This window comes from Channa argus, chromosome 1 (assembly GCF_033026475.1).
Source record: "Channa argus isolate prfri chromosome 1, Channa argus male v1.0, whole genome shotgun sequence".
Classification (NCBI taxonomy): Eukaryota; Metazoa; Chordata; class Actinopteri; order Anabantiformes; family Channidae; genus Channa; species Channa argus.
The window spans coordinates 12,939,404-12,963,847 of NC_090197.1; the positions used below are offsets into that span (position 1 = coordinate 12,939,404).

Below are 24,444 nucleotides of genomic sequence, written 5' to 3' on the forward strand. Positions count from 1 at the left end.
AAAATGTGAGATAACATTTGCCCTCATCATTTACCCCTCTCTATGGAGAGGGGTAAATGATGAGGGCAAATGTGTTTTCTCACTGCAACCCCTCAAATGCATTCAGTTTTAAGTAAGATCAGAAATCAGATCTTACTTAACCAATTGTTGCATTAGGTGGGTGTCTGTCAGATTGTTGCTGTTAGAAAATTACAAACTTTGCTGCATGCTGTCACTGGAATTGTGGCAGTGCAGCAGAAGTTAGAATGCACTTTCCAATGGTGTTTAGTTAATCTGCCTTTTTGGATAAACCCTAGAATTTAGCATTGTTGCCATTACTTCACGCTTTGTTCCTCTTTGTATCCTCTCAGGGTGTGCCCCTCCCAAATCACATCACATCCTGACGCTGAGGGACTTGGAGGACACTCGTCGACCTCGGAGGCTCTCAATGAGAAGCCGATGCAGTTCCTCACCAACTGACAGCGACCCATCTGTACCGATGACCCTCCGCTCTGGTGGCACCATCACGTCCAGGTGTGCCCTGTTCAACTCCCCTCCAAGACCATCAAACTTTGGACCATCCTCACCTCCACTCTCAAGACAGAACTCACTATCACCAGTTTGGAGCTCCCCACCAAGATCCAACTCTAGCATTTCTGCAGGACTGTCACCTCGGCAAGGTGCCATCACTCAATCCCCTAGAGGCAGACAGAGCTTTAAAATTACCACTCCCATCTCTGCAGAGGTTCCACAAGACTTCCTAGCATCATCTGAGGCGGAAGATGCAGCTGTGGCCACAACCAATGGGATTTCGTTAGCCCCTGATAACTTAGAAGAGGAAGTAGCTCACCTGATGGCCCAAGAACTGCCTTATACTGTTTTTGACACTGACACAGAGGTAGCCGTAGCCTCCATGCTGAATGCTAAACTTGACTTTGACGAGTCTCTTCTCACTGAAAATGTGGCACTTCACTGTGGAGCACAAAGCAATAGAGGAGAGGCTGAAGGTTTAGTGCAGGATGTAGAAATGCAGGAGGAAAATAGGGAGAATGAGTCTGATGAAGACTCAAGCCGTTACCTCACATTTTCACAGACAGTGGTGTGTGAAGCAGCTAGTGGCTCAGATGTCTCAGGTCCTCTCCCTTCATCACAGTCAATCTCACAGTTAGATGGAGCAGACGGAGGCTCAGAGAGTGATGAAAGTGAGGCAGCCGATGAAACTCAGGGCAGTGAAGGAGGAGACAGAGAAGACAAAGGTTATACAAATGTTAATACACCTACTAAACAGCTGACAGTTGCTTTAAAAAGGTTGGAGTCCATCTACACTTTTTCGACGTCAACAGTTGAACAAGGAAAGACTGAGATAGAGACTCCAGAAAATCCCTCACCATCTGCTCTTTTTGAATTAGGTTACACGCATGATGGCATGTCAGTTGAGGAGGAGGTTGAAATGAGCTCCGAGGGACAAACTGCTCATGATGAGGTTATTTTAGATTCAGCAACAGGTCATTTTGTTTCTGCTGAAGATGCCGCTGTAGTGTGCCCAAAAAACAATGACGCTGAGGATAAAGATGACACAAGTTCATCAGCCGATTCAGTTGAAGGATTTAGAGATGACTTAAAGGACCCCGACTACTCTCCAGAACAAAACACCAAAAAATCTCGTGTGACGCCAATGAAGACTGTCGTTCTCAAGTCAAAGCGTCCCACACCAAGCTTCCAATGCTTGCCTCAAATACCAAAACCATGTCTCCAACAGCCACATAATGTCAAATTGCTGCACCCTCGGTTGACGCAGACAGTAAATAATGCATTTGTCTCTTCTCCTGCCACTTTCTCTACAGTCCCATGCACAGTTGCCTCACCCATTGTGATCAATGGCTTAAATGCTTTACCAATTCAACCTGGTGCCACACCGGGCAGAACCATTGCTATCCGCTTGGACAGACCTGGAAGTCAGCAGCAGGATGTGAGTCAGAACATTGCTACAGTTGCTAACTCACCCCCAGCCCCATCACCTTCCCCTCAAGTCCTGCTGGTCAACCGCCAAGGTCAGATTCTTATCAAAGACTCAAGATCAAACACTTACCAGTCACTCAATACGAATTCCCCTGCCTATAGTAGAATAAGTCAGATAGCAAAAATTCTTCACAGTGACAATGCTTTGCGCCGCATAGTCCCTCATGTCATAAAAAAGCCTCACTCGAACACTGCCTGCACGAGTGCCCCTCCTGCCAGTAACCACACAACAACACCCTCCGATAGAAAAATCATTGTCAGACTAGTGCCTGTGAAAAGCAGTGGGACTCTCACTCCTACAGCTCCTCTTACAATTCCTGAGTCAGGCCTCGCCAATGTTGCAGAAAGCACAGCTCAAGCTATTATTGATAGAGCCATGGCTACACATCGCAACGCATCAAAGACAAATCCCATCATCCTCAGTAACAAAATGGCCAGATGTCAAAGGTCATCTCAGGTTCAGGATTCAGAGAACTCAGATCAGTCACCAGCTCTACATTTAGAGTCACCCCATGGTTTACCCAACAAGCCAGACCTGCAACCAGCCCCAGCTTCATCACGCCACCAGGTACGCGTCAAGAGAGTGTCATCCTTGTCTGAAAGACCATCCAGGAAGAAATCCAAGATGGATTTCTTGAGGGATCCTTCAAGTGAGCTGGATGAAGTTAATGAAGCCAGGTATTGAAAGATTTAGATTTTGAGTTTCACAGAAAGGATTAGAAGAATGTAAAAATAAAGCCAGTAGTGTGCATACAAGGACATAATGAAATTTCTGAAGTATGTCATGACAGCAATTTAGAAACCATACAGCTTAAACCAGCTGTTAGCTGATAAAACCTTGTCCCTTTACATTATTATCTTAGAGCTTTGAAACTTGAACATTGTATTTCAGCCCTCTCAACCAAAACATTTAAACCTTGAAAACATTTAAAGTATCCATTTGTCTTTGAACAGACCAAGTGGTGTGCGAATGAAAGCTCCAACAATGAAGGACATTCTTGATCTGGACCAGGAGAAGATGTCAGGGTCTCGACCATTAGGAATTACTGCTCCACCCCCACCTCCACCCTCCAGGTCAGTTCATTTTAAAGTATTCTTTTTTAGAGCCTTTTGTACTACGTTTTAAAGCACTTATTCATCTGTCAATTCTACCCAGGCGTCCTCAGTTTGAGAGTTCGACTACATCCCCACAAACCAACAGTCAAACTCGGAGTAATACACACACATGGGTCAGTGCTCGCCATGGAGACCTCTCAGATTGGGGCCCTTATTCAGGTTTGTAGCTGAACATTTTGATTTGAAATATTTCATTATTTTAAACACTCGTAATTTCGAGATGATATAGTTCCTAAATTTACAAATTCAAATGATTCAAAACAGTTCAAAATACTATTACATTTCAGTAACAGTTGCTTTACATAGCAATTGTTTTTAAATAATTCTGCAGGTATCAGCTCAGACGAAGATTCACCAGCACCCAAACACAGAAAGAGGACTTACATGAATCAGCCCCACCTGCGCTTTGAGATCACCAGTGAAGATGGCTTTAGTGTTAAAGCTAACAGCATTGAGGGTGAGAACACTTTGACTTTTTTAATATTTTGGCCAGCATGTTACTTTTAATCACAAAAGGAATTTTTAAAGGTTTCATTCCAGTGAAAAAACTTTTTTCTGACTATGTTTTTACATTACATTAACCACGTATATTATTACAGTGCTTTGTGTTAAAAATGGTGATCCTCTGCTATCCCAGGAAGCAGAGGAAGCACCTTATGGGCTGTGCTGTGTATAAATAGATCTTTTGGACTCCTTTGTTTGTAAAACAACAGCTGAGAGGAGTAAACATGGGGGGAAAAAAATGTCTTGTGTGTGGCCTTTTGCCAATTCACATCTTCCTGATATCTTCAAACAATCAGTTGCCTGGCGTGCAGTGATTGACGGTGTCCTCGAAGCTCGTGCAGGCTTTCACCTCAAGCAGCTTCCTCTGGGTGGGATGAGTGGCCCACGTGTGCTCGGTGTTGTCCACGATGCCGTCATCTTCCTGCTGGAGCAACTGCAGGGTGCTGCAAACTGCAAACAACACCGCTTCCGCTTCCATTGCTGTGACGACATTGAGGAAGAGCTTCCCCTCAACCCGAGTGGCTGCGCTCGAACTGAAGTCTACACACGGTACAGTTATTTATTCTTTTTTGTTTGTTTGTTTTTGTTTTTAAGAATGTGCAAATGTTAGTAAGGTCTGTTTTAAATGTTTTTCTTTTTTGTGTGATTTGACATAAAAGCAATTTAACATTCTTTTTCTTTCTTTCTGTTTCTGTTACTAGCAAAGCAACGTTTGATATGTTCAACTTCCTGGCATCACAGCACAGAGAGCTTCCTGACATAATAGGTCCCTGTGATGAAGAGGAGGATGAATTCCCACTAAAGTCTTCCAGGTTCGGGTATTAGGTTTGAAGTTTTGGAAAGGCAATAATTTAAAGGAATGCCCGTGTTGACACCACTTCTATCTCACACTGACAGGCGAGCCACCAGCAGTGAGCTTCCCATGGCAATGAGATTTAGACACCTTGAGAAAATCTCCAAAGAAGCAGTAGGTGTTTACAGGTAAGGGCAAAAAAAACAAAGTGTTAAGTGTACATAAAAAGAAACAAAAAAAACTCAAATTAACATACTTGTTTTCTTGTGTTTAGATCCCAAATTCATGGGCGTGGTCTTTTTTGTAAGAGGAACATAGAAGCTGGGGAGATGGTTATAGAGTACGCTGGCACCGTGATACGCTCTGTCCTGACTGATAAGCGGGAGAAATATTATGACAGTAAGGTGAGTGCATTGCATTTCTGTTCAAATGCACGCATTTCCAAAACCTACATGTCTGAGGTGTGAATGTACAGGAAATGTGAAGATGATGTCCGTGTTCTTTGATCACTCATCAGGGCATTGGCTGCTACATGTTCCGCATTGACGACTTCGATGTGGTGGACGCGACGATGCAAGGCAATGCAGCGCGTTTCATCAACCACTCATGTGAGCCAAACTGCTATTCTCGTGTCATTAACGTGGACGGCCGCAAGCACATTGTAATATTTGCCCTGAGAAAGATCTACCGGGGCGAAGAGCTCACCTACGACTATAAGTTTCCCATTGAAGATGAGAACAACAAGCTGCATTGCAATTGTGGGGCGAGACGCTGTCGTCGCTTCCTAAACTAGCACATCACCATGCACACCACATACCAGTGCCCATCTTGTTTAATGCACTTGAATTCAAAGGGTGAACTTGGAGTAAGGTCGCTTATCCGCACACACCTGAACTGCTGAAGTGTAATTTACAGTGTGGTCAAGGGCAGAATGTTTTTATTTTCTGTCTTTTAAATAAATTTCAGCCATATGTCAAAGCTTGGCTTGAAGAGTACTTATAAGATTTCACACTGTTCTGTAGTTTTTCACCATCTTATACACTCTGAATTTTACAATGTTGACTTTGTCACTAGTGGCCTCTGCTGGAACTGGGGTTTGACATCAGCCCATGATGTGATTACTACCAGAGACAAAATAGTGCAAAAACCTAAAATAACCTTATTTCAGTTTACTACTGTGTTAAGAAGATTAATTGATATTCTAAAGGCCGACCAGAGTGGGTTTTTTTTTTTTCCCCCTCCTCATTTCTCCTTCCCACAATACAAGGTCGAGGAGAATGACATTCAGCACCTTATTTTGACAGCCTACTCGGGAGGCACTGGTGTCACAGCAGATGGGACAACTTTTACTACGGAAGAAAATAAACACAGTTACTCTAAGGACCTCATGTACATTGTAGTGCAGCTACATTTTAACTTCACTCTGGATTCCACGTTTTGTATTGTAGGTTTGGTGACAATTGACCTTGGTAGTTTAAATGTAGTCATCCAAACCTGTCTTTCCCTTTTGTTCAAATATTAGTTGAAAATCCCTATTTTATTTGAATCGGCATAGATGCTGTGATCTAATGCTTTTATCCCTTTATTACTGTCTGTTCTATATTTGTTATTTGTGCTTTTTGTGTATTTTAAGATCTGTAAGAGAGTTTCCTTGATGCAGGGTTCGAAATGAATATAGTGATCTTGCTCTGCACAATATAAACTTTTTGTATTTTTGTATATTGGAACAATAAATGTATATTCACAAAGCTGATGGGGGGGAAAAATGTGTTTGAACTTTCTACTTGAAAGTGAAGAGTGACTATGAGCAGGAGCCACTATTGAAGTGTTTTGTTTTTTGTTTGTTTGTTTTTTTAAGCTGTTTTGCACCTTTTCCTTCCTGTTTTTTTGGGGGGGGTCTCAGGTGTACTACCTCCTACTCATAATATATTTGGTAGAAATAGTGCTTTGTCGAATTTCTTTATCTAATCATTACATCCCGATAGTATGAAAACAAAAAAACTAAACACTATTATGCCTGCAATTGTTTTGTAGAAATAGGTGGACACCTTTTTGTTTGCTCATTATCTAATGGATTTAGATAGGCTAGACCGTTAGCTCCACACTGAATTTTGGGGATTTGGTTTTTAGGATTATACAGTGAATTTGACAAAGCTTTGTTACTGGCTCAAGAGTGAAAACTGCTTGTACATAGTTGTATAAAAAATTATAAACTTGTTAAATATTTTTTTACCTTCACCTTTTATAATTTATGTTAAATAAAATGTTGAAATGTTCAAAGGGTGCTTTTTTTTCCTCAGTGTTTTTACTGTTTAATATATTAAAAGAAAATGTGTTTCATTGAGCATATAGTAATACTTTTTTTTGTGTATTGTTTTTATCCATTTACACACATTTATAATGCAATACTAAAAGAAATTAGACACGGTACAAACCCCGCAAAATCTAAAGGGTGAATTTGACAACTGATCATAGAAAATGAGTAAACTAAGATCAATGACAATTATGTTTATTGCTTGTATATATAGTACCATATCTAATTAATATACTGTAGACAAATGTAGCATTAGATTTCATAATTTAGGGGTGCTATAATTTAAAAGAACAAATAATAGAACAAATAATACTAATTAGCACCAATTTTGTTTTTAAATAAATTAACATAAATGTTTATTTTCCAGTAACCATACTGACTCCTTTTTAAAAGCAGTGGCAAGTGATTTACATAATGGTGTGTAAACTACAGAGACTTGTTTTACTGGTCCCCATACAAATGTGTGGAGAGCCTGAAGCAGCCGATCACTGATGACAAGTTCTGCAAGAATTCCAACCACATGGAGATCAGGGTTTGCTCTGGTTTCATTAGCAAAGGAGCCAGCAGCTGCCGAATGGGTTGGACTAAAACATAGTAAACATACAGGGAGTCAGGTGACGCATGAGCTGGAGTTTGCACCACCTTCCAGCAGTATGAGCAGTCTTTGCTGCTATGGTGGTGAGCAAACAAGTACTCTCACTGAGCTTTGAGGATACTTCCTAAATCAAGATGAAGCATATACAATATCTATGCAAATGCCCTAAACTGATGAATTAACATTTAAATTACCCATATACCACTGCTGTGTCTATATCATTGAGTGCAGGGGTGTTTCAAGAGATACATTTGAATTGTTGAATATATTTCTTCTTGTTTACTGAAAATGTTTTATAAAAACTCTACCTGTGTTGAAACTAAAAGATAAGGGCAAGGGTCTCTTCAGTCCACAGTGGTAGCAAATCATAAAACAGCACACTGAGATAAATTCATTCAGTAGCTGACTTCTCAGCTAGCTAAGGCGTACACCAGAAACTGCAAAGACCTGGTTGCATTAGGCAGTTAGGGGATCTGTTGGAGTACGAGTAAGGCACTGGTAGTGCCACCTGGATGGGCTTTACTGTTTAAGATCAAAAGTATAAAAAGCTACCTGTAATGCAGCATCATTACTCTACCCTCATACAATCATCAGTTATGCCTATTATCTAGTTATGCATTATTCAGAAGAAATAGCTATCAACAAACTGGTTTCATCGTGACATACAAGATGGAATAAAATTTATTGTAAAAAACAAATGCTAAGAACATATTTTTTCCTCATTTAATAGAAAACTCAATATTAGTGTGTTAGCAGTGTTACTGATCAAAATTGCTATTTAATAAATAAGTTTCATCACAGAGTAATTTCAAAATAGGATATTGTGGTTACAGATGTTACAAAGCCAACATTTCATCATACCTAAAAGTGAAACAGTCTCGATACTTTTACCTGGAGATACTGTAGCAGCACTTGCCATGATGACAAAATGTACCATCTGTTTACTATGACCACTAGTAGTCAACCTGTTACTTTTCTGTGTTTGCAAGGTGACTCTAAATACACAGTTACTCATACTTTAACATGCAAGCTGACACTACAACACCATGTCTGAATCCACAGGGGAACACCCTGTGTATGATTTGGTCAATAATATACTGTCCATGCCATTAATAACATGCTTACATATAATAGTATGTAGCCATCTGTTAAAAAGAATTTAATAAATGAATAAAGATACATTAGAGTCCAGTACATTTGTTTTCCCATATGGACTTTAACAGTTGTTGGCAAAGCAATATTAACATCCTCTTGCTTGGTGATACTGCATTCTCAGTGCTAGGTTCATTTTATGTTTTTCTGTCACAAGGTCACTACTATCCTGAAATTCACAATGAATTTCAAATAAAAAGCAAACCTGTTACAATACATTGATGGAAATATTTGATTTTGATTTATAGAACGCCAGCAAAGGCCCCAGCACTGCTGTGAGATAGGAGACAAGCAAACTTGAGTAAATAAGCAGTAAGGCCTTACTGCATTTCTGGATTCTTTGCATGTAGTCCTCAGATGGTGCTTTATAAACTACGTTGTTTCTTGTTTGCTGAGGCAACCTAAAAAAATACAAAAGGAGATGTGGAGAGAGCAGAGAGGACACGTCTGCAGCCATATCAGACTGGGAAGCATGTGCACTGTTTATCATAATGGCATGACAGTAATTATCTAAGTGTATTACATAAATACAGACATTACTGCAACGATGTAATTTAATTCTATAATAATCACTGAGTAATTTACTCAGCTGCCAGTTTAAAATTTTTTCTTTTCCAGAATTCTTTAACTTTTTCTAGAACTGTCACTGTATCTGTCGGTTACATCTGTCTGTGTATATGTCGGTTTCGGCCCTGGGTCCGGAGGCAGACTCAGTCCTGTCCGGACTATTAGTGACCGCTACTCCAGACCAAGACATAAAAAATATGGCTTAGTTGTGTCTGGACGCACAAGAAGGTACAATCTTCATATAAACGGTGGAGTATTTAAGATCAAAGTGAGCCTGTTGTAAGAATGTGCTGTATCACAACTAAAACCCAGGTCAATAATAAAATGTTCTGGTCAATTTGGCCCATGACTATTCAATATGTACAACACACCCACCTGACCAGCAATCCTATCCAGATCTCTCTGGCCCTGAGGAGTAAGTCTCCGTCCACTGTAAGCACAGGTTAAAAACAAAAAACAAAACCTTCATTATTTATTCAGATCACAGTCTCATGTCCAGCGTCCACCTCTCTTACCCATTGGGGTCCTTCTCCACCATCTTGAGGCCCTCTAGAGCCTGGAGGACCTTCCTGGCCACATTCCTGGAGCCTACACTGAAGTGGGCAGGACATACACCATTCCTCTGCCGCCCTCCGTAGACTTTGATCATGGAACCAACGCCCACCCCTCCTCGCAGATAAAGGTGACGGGCAGTGGATGCTGTTGGGGTGTTTAAACAGTCTTATGACTTGACTTATTCACTCAAAAGACATGAAGTCAGCTATTTCAGCAAATATATAAAATTTTTATCTGCAGACTCTGTGGGGTCAATATGCCTGATAGGTAATATATATGTGAATGTGCTTTTATTGTATATATTGTAGCAGTTTTATAAAAAATTAGAAATTGCAAAATTGCTCTTGTGAGCTCAAATCTCACAAATGTGAGGTCTTACGAACTCCAGGAGTTGTTCAGATGGTGAGAGGGGGTTCAAGGAAGTATTTTAGTAATTCTATATTGATAATTTTGCAAGGTTAGAATACCCAAATTTTAACAATCTAAGATGGAGCTTTTAAATTTTGAACAGTTTGGGACAAAACTGCAAAACCACACAGAAGAAGCTGAAACCGAAAAGGTTTTTCATTTATATTTACTTAATTACTTTAAACAATTAATCAGTTATTAGAATTAAAAACTAACTTCTGCATATGAGCCCAGTACTGTATAGATGAATGGGGTTATTGTTTCTGCAGCACACTTCCAGTGGAACCAACCTGCTCTGGTGTAAAACCAGTTGTCATCACAGGGAGCGAGCTCCTTGTGCCTGGCAAGCTTCACAGTGTCGACCCACTCTGGGACTTTCAGTTTGCCAGACCTTAAAAATCCGTTATTAGCCAATGAGATGAATCAACAGACGGGACCATTTCCACAAACACAATTTGGAACAGAAGAATTGAATTCATTGCACACATATGTATTTACTATTACATTTTGAATTGATCAAGTATCTGAACATATTTAGCAATAAAAGATAATAGTAGTATTAGAAAAGATTTTGAAATCACAATTAAGCACCATAAGGAGTTTTCTTGTTATTTGATTTGGGAGAGATTGAAGGCAAAATACATTTCACATTTTTATGACTTGTTACAGTATATGATGGTTTGAAGGCTTAATCAGAATGACAAAGCACGTGGGTACTTTCTATGGTCAGAAATATGTCAGTTGAAAAGGAATTTATATAATTTAGGATTGAATTTGTATTGCTCAACTTTAATAATTGGATTGTTAGTACATGGCCCTTTTTTGCATTTAATATTTGTAATGGTTGTAGATGCTTGCACCACATACTCTATAGAAACAGAAAAAACTTTAATAGAAAATTATCATCAGTTGCAGCCTTAGTTGTGGGTTTGCTCTGATTTTGTAAAAACATAATACACATCTGTGTTTATTCATATAGTTTAAGTTTCTAAAGTACTGTCTTATTTGAATAAATGAAACATTATGACATCTCGTCTCGATGTAAACGTGGAAGTCCATAAATACCTTTAAATGTATTTGCTCATTACATTAAGGTCAGTTCCCATAAGCCTGAGTGATTGACAGGTGGAGATGAGCCAGTCATGCGGCAGGAGGATTTGTTTTTTTGTTTTTTTCAGCTTTACTTACTTTTTGAGGAAAGCTGACAGGGCTCTGACAAATTCTTGCTGGTTGACATCTTTCACCGTGACACTTGGCATCTAAACCCATAATAGGAAACAGAGGTGAGCTAAAGATATAAACATTAAATGAAGATGAATGCACCGAGTGGTTTGCCTGTTTGCTAACGTTAGCTAGCAGCTAGCTAAACCAACTTGGAGAGACAGCAGATGAAACAACATTTCTGCCAGTTACCCATACAGACAGCTCTCACTTTTCCTAGCATTAAAACGGATCTTACCTTTCATATAACCTACAATGGCGACAGCCAGTTTTTGATCGTGTTTAGTGCAAGTTTAGCCGATAGTAACGTTACTTAATGCGGTGGGGAAGCCAAGGAGGATGCTGCGGAGGGAGGGAGGGAGGGAGGCAGGGAGGATACCCTCATTTGGAAAGGATGACCTTAAGCTCCTCAGCAGCTCGAAACGTCTACCTGTTTCGGCATTTAAACCCAAGCATCTCAAACACCAATGTTGCCATGTTCTGTTTGTATGTTGGACACACTGCATGCATCATATGTGAGTGAAACTGATGGTTAAATTGTATTCAAATCGAACTTCTGCACCGTGATGATGCTGGGCGTGAGCTATTTCCACTGAATCCCAGCAGAGGGTAGTGTTGTGGCGCCTGTCCCACATCTCTGTCCCATTTCTCTCTGTTTTATAAGCTCCAAAGGCTTTTCAAGAAGTATGCTGCAGTCAGCAGGCGAGGAGAAAGCACCTTGCTGAGGAAGTCAGTTCCCCTGGTGGGTTAATGACCCTTAAGTTTCCTTTTTAATCAGCCAGACAGGGTTTACTGTCTTCAGATACAGTCAAATGTGGCCCTCATTGGGGGACTAGTGGTGGGAAGTGACACTTGTATCCTCTTTCTTTGTCTTTCTTTACATAGAATTGCACCTTTAGAGAGATGGCGTGAATGTATATGTTTGTAGCTTGAAAGTAAACGTTTTTTGCAATGGTGTTAATGGTTTTACTGTTTTATGAAAGAAATGTAATTGCTTGCTATATGTCACCTTTTCAGATTCACGCTAGTGTCCATGCCTCTATTTGCCAAGGTGACTACTGCCCTTGGAAAACAAGTCACCATGCAGTAACTACTATGAGTATTTTATTTTTAAAAGCTCTCATTCTGAGCATGAATGTAGTTATGTCCAAAGCCTGCAGTTTCAGCTACTAAGGAGAGAGTGGCCATGTTTTTAGCACATTTTTCTTTTGACCTCCCTTTACCTGTCTTCCCTTTTCTCTTTTCTCACCTCACCTGTCAATCGCTGAAAACATATTAGTTAAAAATAGAAAGAAGTTATTAGATTATTTAAATGTTTCACTTGCTGCCCTGTGTATGTCTGCAACATGCAAAATCAATTGAAGTTCAACATAATTTTATAACTAACAAGTCTAAGAGATATAAGTTTACAAATTAAGATTTTCAAAGGGGCCAAACAAATGTCTGCAACCATTGTGTTTTTGTTTTTTACCACAGGTCAAATTTTTACTTAACAATTTATTTAATTTTATTTAAAAATAACCAGGAGCAATTATTATCGCATGTAGATAATGAAGCCACAGAAAAGCCCTTCTTTAGTTGTGTGAAACACCTGCACTGATTGAAAATGTTTATCTGAATAAAAATGTTTGAATTTTCTATTCATCTAGACTGTATCTAGATGAACCAGTTTGATTTGTGCATGACTTGATGACAGTCTTGTCCTGAATTCTAAAATACGTTTGATAGGAAGATATTAGTCAGTTAATAGATTACCAAGTAAAATATTTACAGCTATGTTCACACTTAATTGATTTGTGGTATTAACTGTAGTTGTTTGCTCTTTCTTTCTGTTTTTCCTTTCCACTGTAGAATTAGTTCATTACATCATCAACATAGGGTAAAGGTATCACTTTTTGGCTCTGATAGCATGAGATAAAGCTATGTCGTTATTTGTTATGAAATCCTTCCATTTTAATGCTTTCTTTCCCCCCAAAAAGTCATGGATTGCTTTTCTGGTATTTAGGCTAGCAACATATGTGGATTGTCACCATCATATGTAACACGCATGTATCGCATGCAAGGCCAAGATAGATAAATATGTAATTATATATGGGCAGACGTGTTCACATGCACACAAACACACACACAGCAGCCCTGTGCTCTCTGTGTCAGCCTGTCTAAGCTTCTTCCCCTCCCCCCTCTCACCATCTCTCCCCTTTTTTGTCCCCCCTCACCCTCTTCTTTTCCTTCCCGCTCGCTCTGTCCTGCCTGCTAGCACTATTTCAAGCGTCTGCCTCGGAGAGAGAGAGGGGCAGAGATGCACAGATGCGCAGTTAGAAAAAGAGAGAGAGAGAGAGAGAGACAGGGGAGGGGAAAGCAGGCAGGATTTAAGAGTTCAAGTGCACGTGCAGAAAAAAGGCTGAATAGAGGAGAGTTGGAGCAAAAAGAAAACCAGGAAAAGGAACGGCAGGGGTGGGAGACAAAGCGCACAGTAGCTTTTTCTCTTCTTCTTTCTTTCTCTTTTATTTTCTTCTCACAGAAAGAGAAGGTATTAGCCTAGAAATGGGGGGTGGGGGAGAACAAAATTCAAATACCGTGAGCATAAAAGAAAAAAATGTATTCCTATTCCTTGCCCCCCTTTTTTTTCCTCTCCTCACTGACACACTCCTCCTCTGTTCCTCTCTCTTGGATATTTCTCCATGAACCCCTAGTCTCTCCCTCTCTCTCTTCTTGCTGGCTGTCCTTTCTCTCCCCTCCCACCTCACATGCACACACCCCGGACTACTTCCCACTCCTTTCCCTCATGCGCGCTTACTATTCACTTTCACTGGAGACTGACCGCAGCAAGATTGGCTTTTCCTTCTTTTTCTTTTCATTTCCTCTTTGCTTTTGGTTATGCCCTTATGTGAGGCACCCCCACACAGACTCTTTACCCCTACCATGCGTGGCGCCCCTGAAATGCACAGGCTTTGGATTGTCCGTGTGTTAGACTGCATGCAACAAACCGCTTGCCTTTTCCTGTAAACAGTTTTTTTCTATTCTTCTGCAGTATTTTGGTTTTTGTCAACTCAAAACTTGACCTCTGTTCAGAAACCCATTTTAAAACCTTATCTATATTCTGACACAGAGGGTTAAAGAAAAGGAAAAGAGATTTTGATTATTGGACAGATGAAGGGGATAGAGACGAAGAATGAGGGAAAAATGGAGAGCATGCTCTGCGGGTGAAAGCGTGAAAGACAGAGAAAGAGAGGGAGGTCGGAGAAAGACTACTGGCACTGGCAAGAAAAACGGCAGGGTGAAGAGGAGGGGAACCAGTAGGGGATAGACTTAAGACGAAGGTATGGATGGATAGCATTCGTCAAAATCGCGGGAAACAGGAGAAAAACCAAAACTTCAGAATGAAACAAAACTGGACATCTCTCCATACACACGCACTTTCTCCTTGCCTTTGATTTTTGACATGATTTTTGACATGATCATTATTCCTCCAGTCACCCTCTCATTCATATGTGAGTATACTGTTATGAACATGTCCTTTTCTTTTTCCCATACATGCATCCTCTCTGCCTTTCCTTTCTTCTTTGAAGCGTTCTCTTCTTCCCCGCCTTGCCTTAGCTTCATTTTTCAATTGTCCTCTTTTTTTGTTTGAAAAAATGTGTTCCCTAGGTTGCTAATCCCCCCATCCTGTTTGTCTATCCCATCTCGCGCTCCAGCTCTCTTCCCTCTTTCAGTGTCTTTCTCTTTTCCTTCAGCCCCTCTTTATCATAGTTATCACTGTTCTCTTTGCTTCTCCTTGAAAGATTACATCTGCTCACATTTAGATGAAGGGTTTGGAAAGGGATCACTGAGTGCGTCCAGTTTTAGGGGGCCCATGCATGGGAGGGTAGTACATGAAGTAGGCAGGGTATGTATGCATTTCTATGTGTAGCTATCTAGATTAGTCATGTGTATCTGTGTCTGTGCATGGTTACATTAGTATAACTGAATGTGATTTAGAGTTAAGGGAGTCGGCAGTGGGTAAACGGCTAGCCCTTCTTACACATGCATGGATTTGCACATTTACATTTTATGTTTCATATTCAGATTTATTGTGTGACGACATTATAAAATGCACAGAAATTAAATGAGTGATGTTAAAATAAGGTAAAGCAAGGAGGGGAAAGTACTGTAAGTATGGTGGGTTTCGTCTTCTTCTCTTATTAGATTTTTTACTCTCCTCATGCTTCCCCCCTTTTCTATCCTCCATTCGTTCATCCGGGTATCCCAAATCTATTAGTCGGTCCGCCTTTACCGACAAAACCTACATTCCCAAGATGTAGTTTTGTGTCAGCAAAAGATAAAGGTGGATTTATTCCAGTTCATACGATTTGTAACAGCAACTATTTTAATTTTAATAACCTGCGCATTTGATCGGGGTTACTTTTGTTTGGTGTGGTAAGTTACAGGTAAAGACAGAGGCTTTGGTGCAATTCTGCGATGCAAAGATGTCGATTTTAGAGGATTACATTGCATTGTTGTACTATAAGTGCAGTGGGTAGTAGACAGAGTCATATGATATGTAAAGAATACAATATACAAATCTGCTTTCATCCATTGACTATCCTCCACCGAGTGTACCTTTTTCTCATGTGGTATCAGTGTCTCAGATGTCTCCTGGCATCCCTTTCCTTTCCATTATTTCTTCTCCTGTTTTATATGTGCCTGCCCTGTTTTGTATTTACACAGCCTCCTGTTATCGCGGCCAATATTCTCTCTATCACTTGCCACAATTGTTATCTACACAGTACAGATTGTTCATTGGTATCATTGCAAGGAGAGTACATACGTTTTATTATTGGTGGCAATGTTTAAATGATAAACTCTGAAACACCATTTGATCGCTAGTGCTGGTTTCTGGCATTTAGGTCTGTGTAAAATATCTGCTTATTATCTGTTTGTGAATAACCAAGGTTATGTGAGCTATTTGAGTACATGGTCATCATAAAGTTTTGATGGAAAACAGTTCAGATATTTAAAAAAAATAGAAAGAAAGAAAGAAAGAAAGAAAGTAATGGTATAGCTTATTTGTTTGTAGTCCCTGGTTGAGCTCAGGAAAAATATCCACTGTATAAATGTGTGTTATATCAATTCATATGTTATTAACAATGATATGAAAATTATGGCCAGATAGAATTACAGCAATGTATGATAAACAAAGAGTGAACTATACGTTTTTTAAATTGCGTTATGGACTTGACCTTTCCATGACCTTCACTGTCTTATCTACAAAGAAAACAAAGAGAAAATATTTGATGTCAAACTATTGGGGAATCAACTATCTGTGCTTTTATATACTGGGACTTCCTCTTATTTGTTTTTATATTTGACTTTTACAATGCCAAACCAATGTAGCACCTTTGACTCTCTGCCTAAGTGGATTTAATGGTAACACCAGTATATTGAGACCCCCAGGTTATGAAATATTACTCAGACAGGCCTGGTGTTATGTAATCTTACATAACTGAGGCTGCAGCTCAGCAGGCTCATGATCAGGGACTCTGGAGGAGAAGCTATATGGGTCTGCTCATGGTATGAACTCACTGGCAGGGTCAACACACTCTTGAATACCTGGGCCTTAAAGGGGAAGAGGCCCCCACTGTGGTATCCACACATATGGACTTTAAGTGCCTGACACCTAAAGGCTGAAGACGTAGAATGACCGCACCTATAGCATAGAGGCTGTTTGCCATATTTAGTAAATGTATGTATATTCTGTGCAATTTTTCTACTTGCTTGTTAGTAAACTAACTAAACATCCCTCATCTGAAAATGGATTTGCTCAAAAATAGTGTGACCTGTTAAGATTAGCTTACATCTGACTGCCTGTGTTCAGACAGTATGTTAGTCAAGGAGTCCACTGCCGTTCCCATGATTCTGCAGCAGCTCTCTGTGAATCTTCTGTGTGTCTCATTCATAATTGATGACATTCAACCGCAGCATACATTATTGGATTGAACAGACCTCAGGAATTCCCATGCATGCTATTGTGTGTAGCTGGTTTGAGTTAATGCTACTGAATTTGCTGGAAACCAACACACTGACCAGTGCTAGCATGTCTCCTGTGAAATCTTTATAAATGTAAAAGTTTGTTGAAATAAAAATAAATGCATATTCTATTTGATGTGCTGTATTTATATGTAAGATATCTTAACATTTAAATGTCAGACAAATAGACAATATTTACAGGATACCTATGATTCAGATAAATATTGTGTAAACACTGTATGTCTGTTTTTCAGATCGAGCATCAGAGGTATCCTGAACTTTTGATGGCGTCACCTGAAGATATCATATTTATCAGGTTAGAAAATATTATCATTTACTTTTTTTTTTACATGTCTAAACATGGCCTGTAAAATTTTGGAGACAGCGTACACTCTTATTTTTTCTTCAAAACGTTACTCTACTGTATGTATGTAAGTTTATGTAAAAGACAAATGATACACTGACCAGATTTTTGCTTAGTAGCATTCAGCAGCCAGGATCACTTGGTCAGCCATTTTAGTCTGTGGCCTGATCGAAATGTCGATGCACCATCAGAATAATTGAATTACTTTTCACTGAGTCATTCTGTCACGATTAACCTCACAGATATGTGAAAGGAACAAGCAGACAATCTTTCATTTTGCTAGCACGCCTATTTGAGTCAGTTTTGTGTAACAGTGTTGGCTGTAACTTATCTTAGTGAGCAACAAGTGGAAGGGTCATCTGTTGGTCATGTCTCTATTATCAGATATTGAAAAGTCAGTTAGTGTGGGTATAAAGACCGGCCTGTGGTCAAGCCTTGAAGCTAGCTTTGGAGATGCCTCACATTACATTTTTGTCTTTGTGCTGATGTCACCCCCATGCCCTCGGTCCAGCAGCAGGAGAATAAGAGCTACATTCTGCCTCTGTGACACAATAGAGCCCTTCTTGCTCTGATATTTTCACAATGTGTTTTTGCAGAGGCCTGTGCACACATATGCGCACGCATTCTCTGCAGGCAGCACAGACCATCAATTCAAAGCTGGATGAGTTGTGCACTAAACCTGATATTTCCATTCTTGTTGATGGTTTCTGCTCAAAGATGTGTAGCAGTTTACTTCCACTGTTAGGCAGTATAATGTAAATATACTGGAGGTCATTGAATAGATTTCTGCGACAGCTCACAGCACCTAAATAAATGCTATTGGTTCTTTCTAAACTGTATGGTTTCTGCAGTATAATCTATGTTGTTGGAGTAATATGTGTCATGTGTCAGTAATAGAGAAACCATGTAAGCCACTGCAGTACAGTGTAGTGGTGTGGCATGGGTTAACATCTAAGGGCTGGAGGAATGTGTCCGGACAGGGAGAATTCCTCAGTCCTTTGCGACTAGGGCAATGCGCTGACAAGAGTCTGCCACCTATTTTAGCATGCGCACTGCTACCATGCGCCTCTGTCTCATTGCCCTTCTCTATCTTTTTTTAATTCTGCCTGTCTCTTTATCTCTCTCACCTCTTCTCTCTCTGTCTGGTTCTGAGGCTGTCCTTCTCTCCCCTTCCTTTGGCATTGCATTGTTTAATCTTTTGTTTTTCCTGGTCACTCTGTCTGTCTCTGTCTCTGTCTCTCGTGTGTCTCTATTAGTTGTCTGTCTGTCTTTTTTCGGTCACAGCATTTATTTAGCTGTCTGTATTTGGCTCATGTTTTTCTCACACCTTTTCAATATCCATGCACTTACTGCTGCCGGTTCTGTCTTCAAATATTTAAACTAAGTGTTTAGTTATTTATTCTTGAATTACGTATATTTTGTCATTGTCCTGCAGTTTATCCATTCTCCAAACCTTCACCCTTTTAATTTTTTTTTTGTGTCAAGTCTGACATTCCCTCTCTGTCCTGTTTTGTGACACATTGAGCTCAGTGGTGCAGGTGCTTTCAGGAGCTTGTGTTGCGTGTGCGAGGGAGAGAGACAAAAAATATGCAGGTGTATACATTCTCTGTATGCTTGTGAATGTGACACTGGTATGCTTATTGTAAATGCTGTAACATACATATGGTACCTGGTGGTGCTGGTAATCTATGATTTATGTTCTGCGTTCCCAGATTTTTCAAGGGCTTTCATAACAGCTATTTGTATTCCTGACTGAAGTAGTTTGCAGAGTCTCACTTCTTCACTGGCTAACAACAGGGGTGTCAGACAGACCCCCAGGTACATGAGTGTTTCTGCTGATGGCAGATTTGTCAATTTGACATAGTCTGAACCTCACACACATATTCAGTGCATTGAGTGTATATGGAAGGTTACACAGATCTACAATGTGCACAGTGTCATTACTTATATTACTTATTTTGTCATGCTAAATTATTAAATGCTCCGTCAAATCTATGGTTCTAGTTTCTCACATGTTTCGATTTACTGCTTTTCTTTATTTTACAGTACTGTAAATGCAATATATTTTTGGTTAAACAAAAAGAAAAAGAAAGATATTTGCAGACGTCACTACTCGTGACTACTTTTGTCGACTAAATGAGTAATTATCTACAGATAAGCTTAAATATATAGATAAGCTTTATTATAAAATAAAACATTTAGTTATTATATTTGATAGCATACTACAATAATTGTACTGTCATGTCCACTGTGTAGTCCATCTACTTAGCCAATTAGGAAAGAGTTTAATTCTTTAGAAAATATATATGATATATATGTTAATATCAGAAACCGATCCCAAACAATAAAATTACAGCTTTTAAAGAAGCACATTACATTTAGAGCTAAAATCATTAGCTGACTAACAGTTAAACAGCAAAATCCATCCAAAATCTACGGTATTTGAATCTTTTTTTTCAGCATCATATCTGAAATATTTTGTATAAAATCAGAGCAGGCCATCTGCACTAGACAGTTAAATTACTGACTATACTGTAATGCTCATCTTGTAGTCCATTAAGGTAAAAAGATAACAAGCTTAATTAATAAATGATTTTATATTTAAGACACATACAGTACTATGACAAAAGCATACCTTGTAATGAAACATGTTACTAAAAAGATTTTGTTCTCTGCTGTGTGTGAGGCTGAGGTATTTTAGGTAACAAAAATCTCCAAATTGGATTCAGAATGTTGAGCTTTTCAGATGATTTTTCTTTTAGCTCTGACATCATAGGGTGTGTGTGTGTGTGTGTGTGTGTGTGTGTGTGTGTGTATGTGTTCATCGAGCCTCCCACCAAGCAAATAAAGCCCTGGTAGTTTCAGACTGTGAGGGGAGGTGAGACATGAGTAATAGCAGTGACTGATGATGTCACAGACTGCATCGCGCTGCTTCGGTTGCCCCCTTGACCCGGCTTTAGGATAGCAACAGCAGCGCGCAAGCACCCGTGGGTAACACATGCCAAAGCATATTAGAGGTAGGGAGATGGAGAGAAGCAGGGATGGAACACACAGAACACAGCTCAGGGGGACAGAGAGAGAGGCCGAGAGACAAAGAGAGAGAGGGGGAGGCTGTCAGATTAAAGAGAAGAGAGAGAAAGGAAAAGCCGAGAGACATGATGATGTTTGCCTCTCCATGCTTTTTTTTTAGCAGACTGTCTGCTTGGAGTTGATGTTGTACATTACTGCCTTGGGTATCTATCACTGTCTCACTCTATCTGTAGTTCTCTCTGTAGGTTTTTATTTTCTCTATCACTTAAAACAAAATGGGTCTTTTACAAGCAATCAAATTATGTATTTACTGACTTCATCTTTTTAAATATTATATATTGCTTTGTTTTGTTTTGATATTATTGTAAATGAAAAAAATTAAGATAAAAACATCATCAGGTTAATCAAAAAAACGTAATAAGTATTAGCTGCAGCCGTACATTTGTCTCACTCATTCTTGAAGTCCTGTTTTTCTACACTGTTGCACACTGTTAATTTTTCCCAAATTATTTTGAACAAAGACCTTCAATAAAGTGACAGCACAGTTATATTACCATCTTAAAATAGTGTATAAAACAGATTAAAATCATGCCAGACTTTAAACTCAACTAAATACATAATGTTAAAAAACATGTTTTAACTTAAAACAATATTTAATAATTACATTTTTGTAGAATTAGAGTACGAGCCTTAAATAAAATGCAACATTGTATATTTAGAACTAATCAACATTAGAAAAGTTTCTTTAAATTGTCATAACATAGGCTTCAAGAGTGCTGTGAGATATCCTGAACTGAAAAGATACAGAAGAGCTACAAAATAAATTGATCTACAAGATTTTAATTGTTTCAGTTGAAGTGGGGTTGGAAACTTAATTATAAATAAAGAACACACCACTTTATTCTAAAGGTGTGTCTCCACAGAAAGCGTAACATGAGCAGCATGTTCAGAAAGCAACAGCAGTCTTTGTGCTGTATGTGAACACTGGAATCTCTGCAATTGGAGCATCTTTTCTCACAGCAGGGTAAATACTTAAGCCATGTGTCCACAGTAATTCCAGGGCACAGAGGAAATCCTGTGACTCATCTGTTGCATGTACCTACAGAATTGCAATAACTAGGTTAAATAAACCAGGTGATTTCTGGGCACTTAGTTGCTATAAATTTCTTCTTCAAAGCACTATTGTTCAATTAATCAGTATTGCTGACCCTGTATATTTCTTTCTCTAAGACATTGTAGAAACTGCACTCAGAGCTAACAGTTGTATTTATCTCTAAAATCCATCTCAAGAGCCTTGGAACCTTGAGCTGGAAGTGGAGAGTGCCCGTTTACAAGCACTCAGTTGTTTGTGTTTGTGTTCGCCACCATTACTTCAAAGTCTCATTCAGTTCCAACTCCCAAATGGCTCTTGATTCTTTGATCTCACAGCTGAGAGATGAACAGATACACAAAGCTGAGCAATCCTGTTTGCAATTTCAAGGAGATTCTCTAAAGAAAAAGAATCTCAAATATTTTTCAGCAGAGATGGAAAGTGCCTCTCTGGTATTATATAAGTGCTGTGTCTGAGATAATGAATACTATAATAAACAGGCAGTAAACCTATATCTTCTATAAAACTGACATATCATCACTCATGAAGTCAAAAGAAAAACATGATGTTATTTATACAACTATAATCTACTATCTATGTGTAACAGAAATAACAGAAATATGATACTCGATCATATTTCTGGTGAATTCTCCAATTCAGGACAAGACAAGTCAACCAAATCTAGTTTTTCATGTTTCTCCAGAGGACTATATAGACAGGATTATACTTTTAGCCAGACTAGTAGTATTTAACCAAATCCAAAGGTTTTCTTATGACAGTAAGCCAGAACAAGCCAGACCAAACAAGAAACATTTTAAGCTGATTAAAATATTTGATAAATCGAGGAACATTTTTTTTTCTAGCAAAGTGCTTGAACTTCTCAAATGCTTAATTTCTCCATTTCATAACATTCCAAAACAATTATGTTTCGATTTCTGATAATTGGTTTGATTGAAAATAAATTTGAACAGCTTAAAGAAATTATAATAGATGTATGTGATCTCCTGTGAAAATTTTCAGAGAAAATAAATGAATACAGAAAATAATCAATCAGATTTCTCAAAGTAAAAATCACTAGACTGTGGCCCTGCTAACATTTATAAAGATCGATAAACCTCCAATAAAATAATGCTAAATTCAATGCATTACATACTTACATGTTGAGCTGTGTTGAGCTTATAAAAGGTTAACTCCAACTGGGAGTTTAGTTTGAAAATTTATGATTAAATCCATGCTTGCCTGAGATTCTAATCTTGTCATGCATGGGGAGATGGGAATGTGTCATCTCGGTGCAGAATAGAAGCTAAAGGGTCACAGTTCACTTTGACTACAGCTGCTATATGCAGACAGCAGCAGACATTGCCACTGTGAGATCTGAGATCAAGGTTTGTTTATTTATAGGCAAGACCCTCTCACATCAGTCACCACATTGATGTAGAAAATGGCAGTTTCACAAATTGTATTAGTAAAACACTCTAATTCTAGAACACTTTTGATTATTCTTGATTGTTGTCAACATTCTAAGAATAAAAAAGAATGGATTCAAAGATACTGGATAATAAGTTATACACAGACGTTAATTATTTTATTGAGACATTAGTTTAGTGCACAATTTAAAGGGCTTAAAAAGTGAATAAGTAGAATATTAAGAATGAAAATAACGTAATAAAATTAACATAAAATTTACTTTCAGTGAGTTTAAAAAAATAAATATGGAGACGCACTGTCCAGTTTCATTTTACTGCAGGTGTCCGCTACAACTGAACCTCAGTGATGTGGGAATCCCGGGGATTTTCTCCAATGCACTACTACTCTCCTTCTTTTTCTGTTTTCTCTCTAACTTGCTTAACCATCCATTTTAACCGTCTGTGAGGTTTTGGCTGTAGAAATGAGTGGTCATTCCCAAGTGTACAGTTAGTCGCTGTGCTGCTGGTAACACATCACCTCCTCCAACCCGCCAACACCCCTCCTCCTCTTCCTCCCCCTCCTCTGTGGTGCATTACCCCACTCACTCGCTTTCCACCTCTCCTTCTCTCTCCTTCACTCCCTGGCTTCATATTGATCTGAATTCATTTGTTTCCTATTGATCTGCCACTCCACCCTCTGCCGCATTGAACAAACACAAGGACACACACCATGCACCCACAAGCCTCATACACGCCCTCGTACAGATGCAGCACATGCACATCTCGTATAAGACTCACATACAAATGTACCCAAAAAACAGGTTAAACAACACCCATTTACAATAGATGTATATAAGATGTAGATGGTGGCTACTGTTTGCACATACACACAATGCAGACAGACAGACCTGCAATCACTCACTCTTCGTCTGAGAGATTCCAGAAACTTAAAGCTTGAAGGTTTGGAAAGTTCTCATTTTAAGCATCAGACAACCTAATAACATATAAAGGAACCTGGATTCCATATTGATCCAACACTCCAAGAGTGAAATGAAAACACAGGCAGTCTAGGGCTGGCACAGGCAGGCAACACAATTACAGCGGCAGTTCATGTCTCCGGTTTTCTGAATTGTACTCAGACTCATTAGTACAACAAATAGGAGGAATTTTGTGCCTTTTCCATAACAATGTAACAACCTAAATTGTGCCAAAATTAAATATATATTAGACTGTGTTGATTATAATCAAAGGATATGATTACTCTATATTTGTCTTACCCATGACAGCTACCATGCTGGTTTAGTGCTTCAAATACTGAACCAAGA

At 39.1% G+C, this 24,444-nt stretch overlaps 2 protein-coding genes across 4 annotated transcripts in view; one reads left to right on the plus strand and one right to left on the minus strand.

Moving 5' to 3' along the window:
* The window catches only part of kmt2ba (lysine (K)-specific methyltransferase 2Ba), a 28,330-nt gene extending 21,575 nt beyond the window's left edge, over positions 1 to 6,755 (plus strand). For both annotated transcript variants that reach the window (XM_067498765.1, XM_067498773.1), the window contains exons 28-36: positions 351 to 2,676; positions 2,953 to 3,072; positions 3,155 to 3,273; positions 3,446 to 3,571; positions 3,915 to 4,167; positions 4,320 to 4,430; positions 4,516 to 4,599; positions 4,686 to 4,815; positions 4,929 to 6,755. In XM_067498765.1, the coding sequence (XP_067354866.1) occupies positions 351 to 2,676; positions 2,953 to 3,072; positions 3,155 to 3,273; positions 3,446 to 3,571; positions 3,915 to 4,167; positions 4,320 to 4,430; positions 4,516 to 4,599; positions 4,686 to 4,815; positions 4,929 to 5,204 (3,545 nt within the window). In that variant the 3' untranslated portion in view covers positions 5,205 to 6,755. The remainder of the gene's footprint in view (positions 1 to 350; positions 2,677 to 2,952; positions 3,073 to 3,154; positions 3,274 to 3,445; positions 3,572 to 3,914; positions 4,168 to 4,319; positions 4,431 to 4,515; positions 4,600 to 4,685; positions 4,816 to 4,928) is intronic.
* Positions 6,756 to 8,464: 1,709 nt separating this feature from the next.
* Positions 8,465 to 11,605, minus strand: LOC137124191 (small ribosomal subunit protein eS19). 2 transcript variants are annotated; one of them, XM_067498943.1, is made up of 6 exons: positions 11,462 to 11,605; positions 11,191 to 11,261; positions 10,293 to 10,393; positions 9,555 to 9,738; positions 9,415 to 9,469; positions 8,465 to 8,873 (listed from the first exon to the last, which is right to left on the minus strand). In XM_067498943.1, the coding sequence occupies exons 2-6, from the start codon at positions 11,259 to 11,261 to the stop codon at positions 8,838 to 8,840; spliced, it is 447 nt and encodes a 148-aa protein (XP_067355044.1). In that variant the 5' UTR covers positions 11,462 to 11,605; the 3' UTR covers positions 8,465 to 8,837. The 2 variants fall into 2 exon arrangements, with proteins under 2 accessions (XP_067355044.1, XP_067355037.1); XM_067498936.1 differs by having other exon boundaries at positions 9,555 to 9,759.
* Between the last annotated feature and the right edge of the window lie 12,839 nt (positions 11,606 to 24,444).

Bases quoted from the DNA above. Each gene is read 5' to 3' on its own strand.
- LOC137124191 (XM_067498936.1), bottom strand. From the start codon at position 11,261: ATGCCAAGTGTCACGGTGAAAGATGTCAACCAGCAAGAATTTGTCAGA. The intron at 10,394-11,190 runs GTAAGTAAAGCT...CGGATTTTTAAG, and splicing joins CTGTCAGCTTTCCTCAAAAA to GTCTGGCAAACTGAAAGTCC. The intron at 8,874-9,414 runs GTGGGTGTGTTG...GTATTTTTTTAG, and splicing joins TGGATAGGATTGCTGGTCAG to GTTGCCTCAGCAAACAAGAA.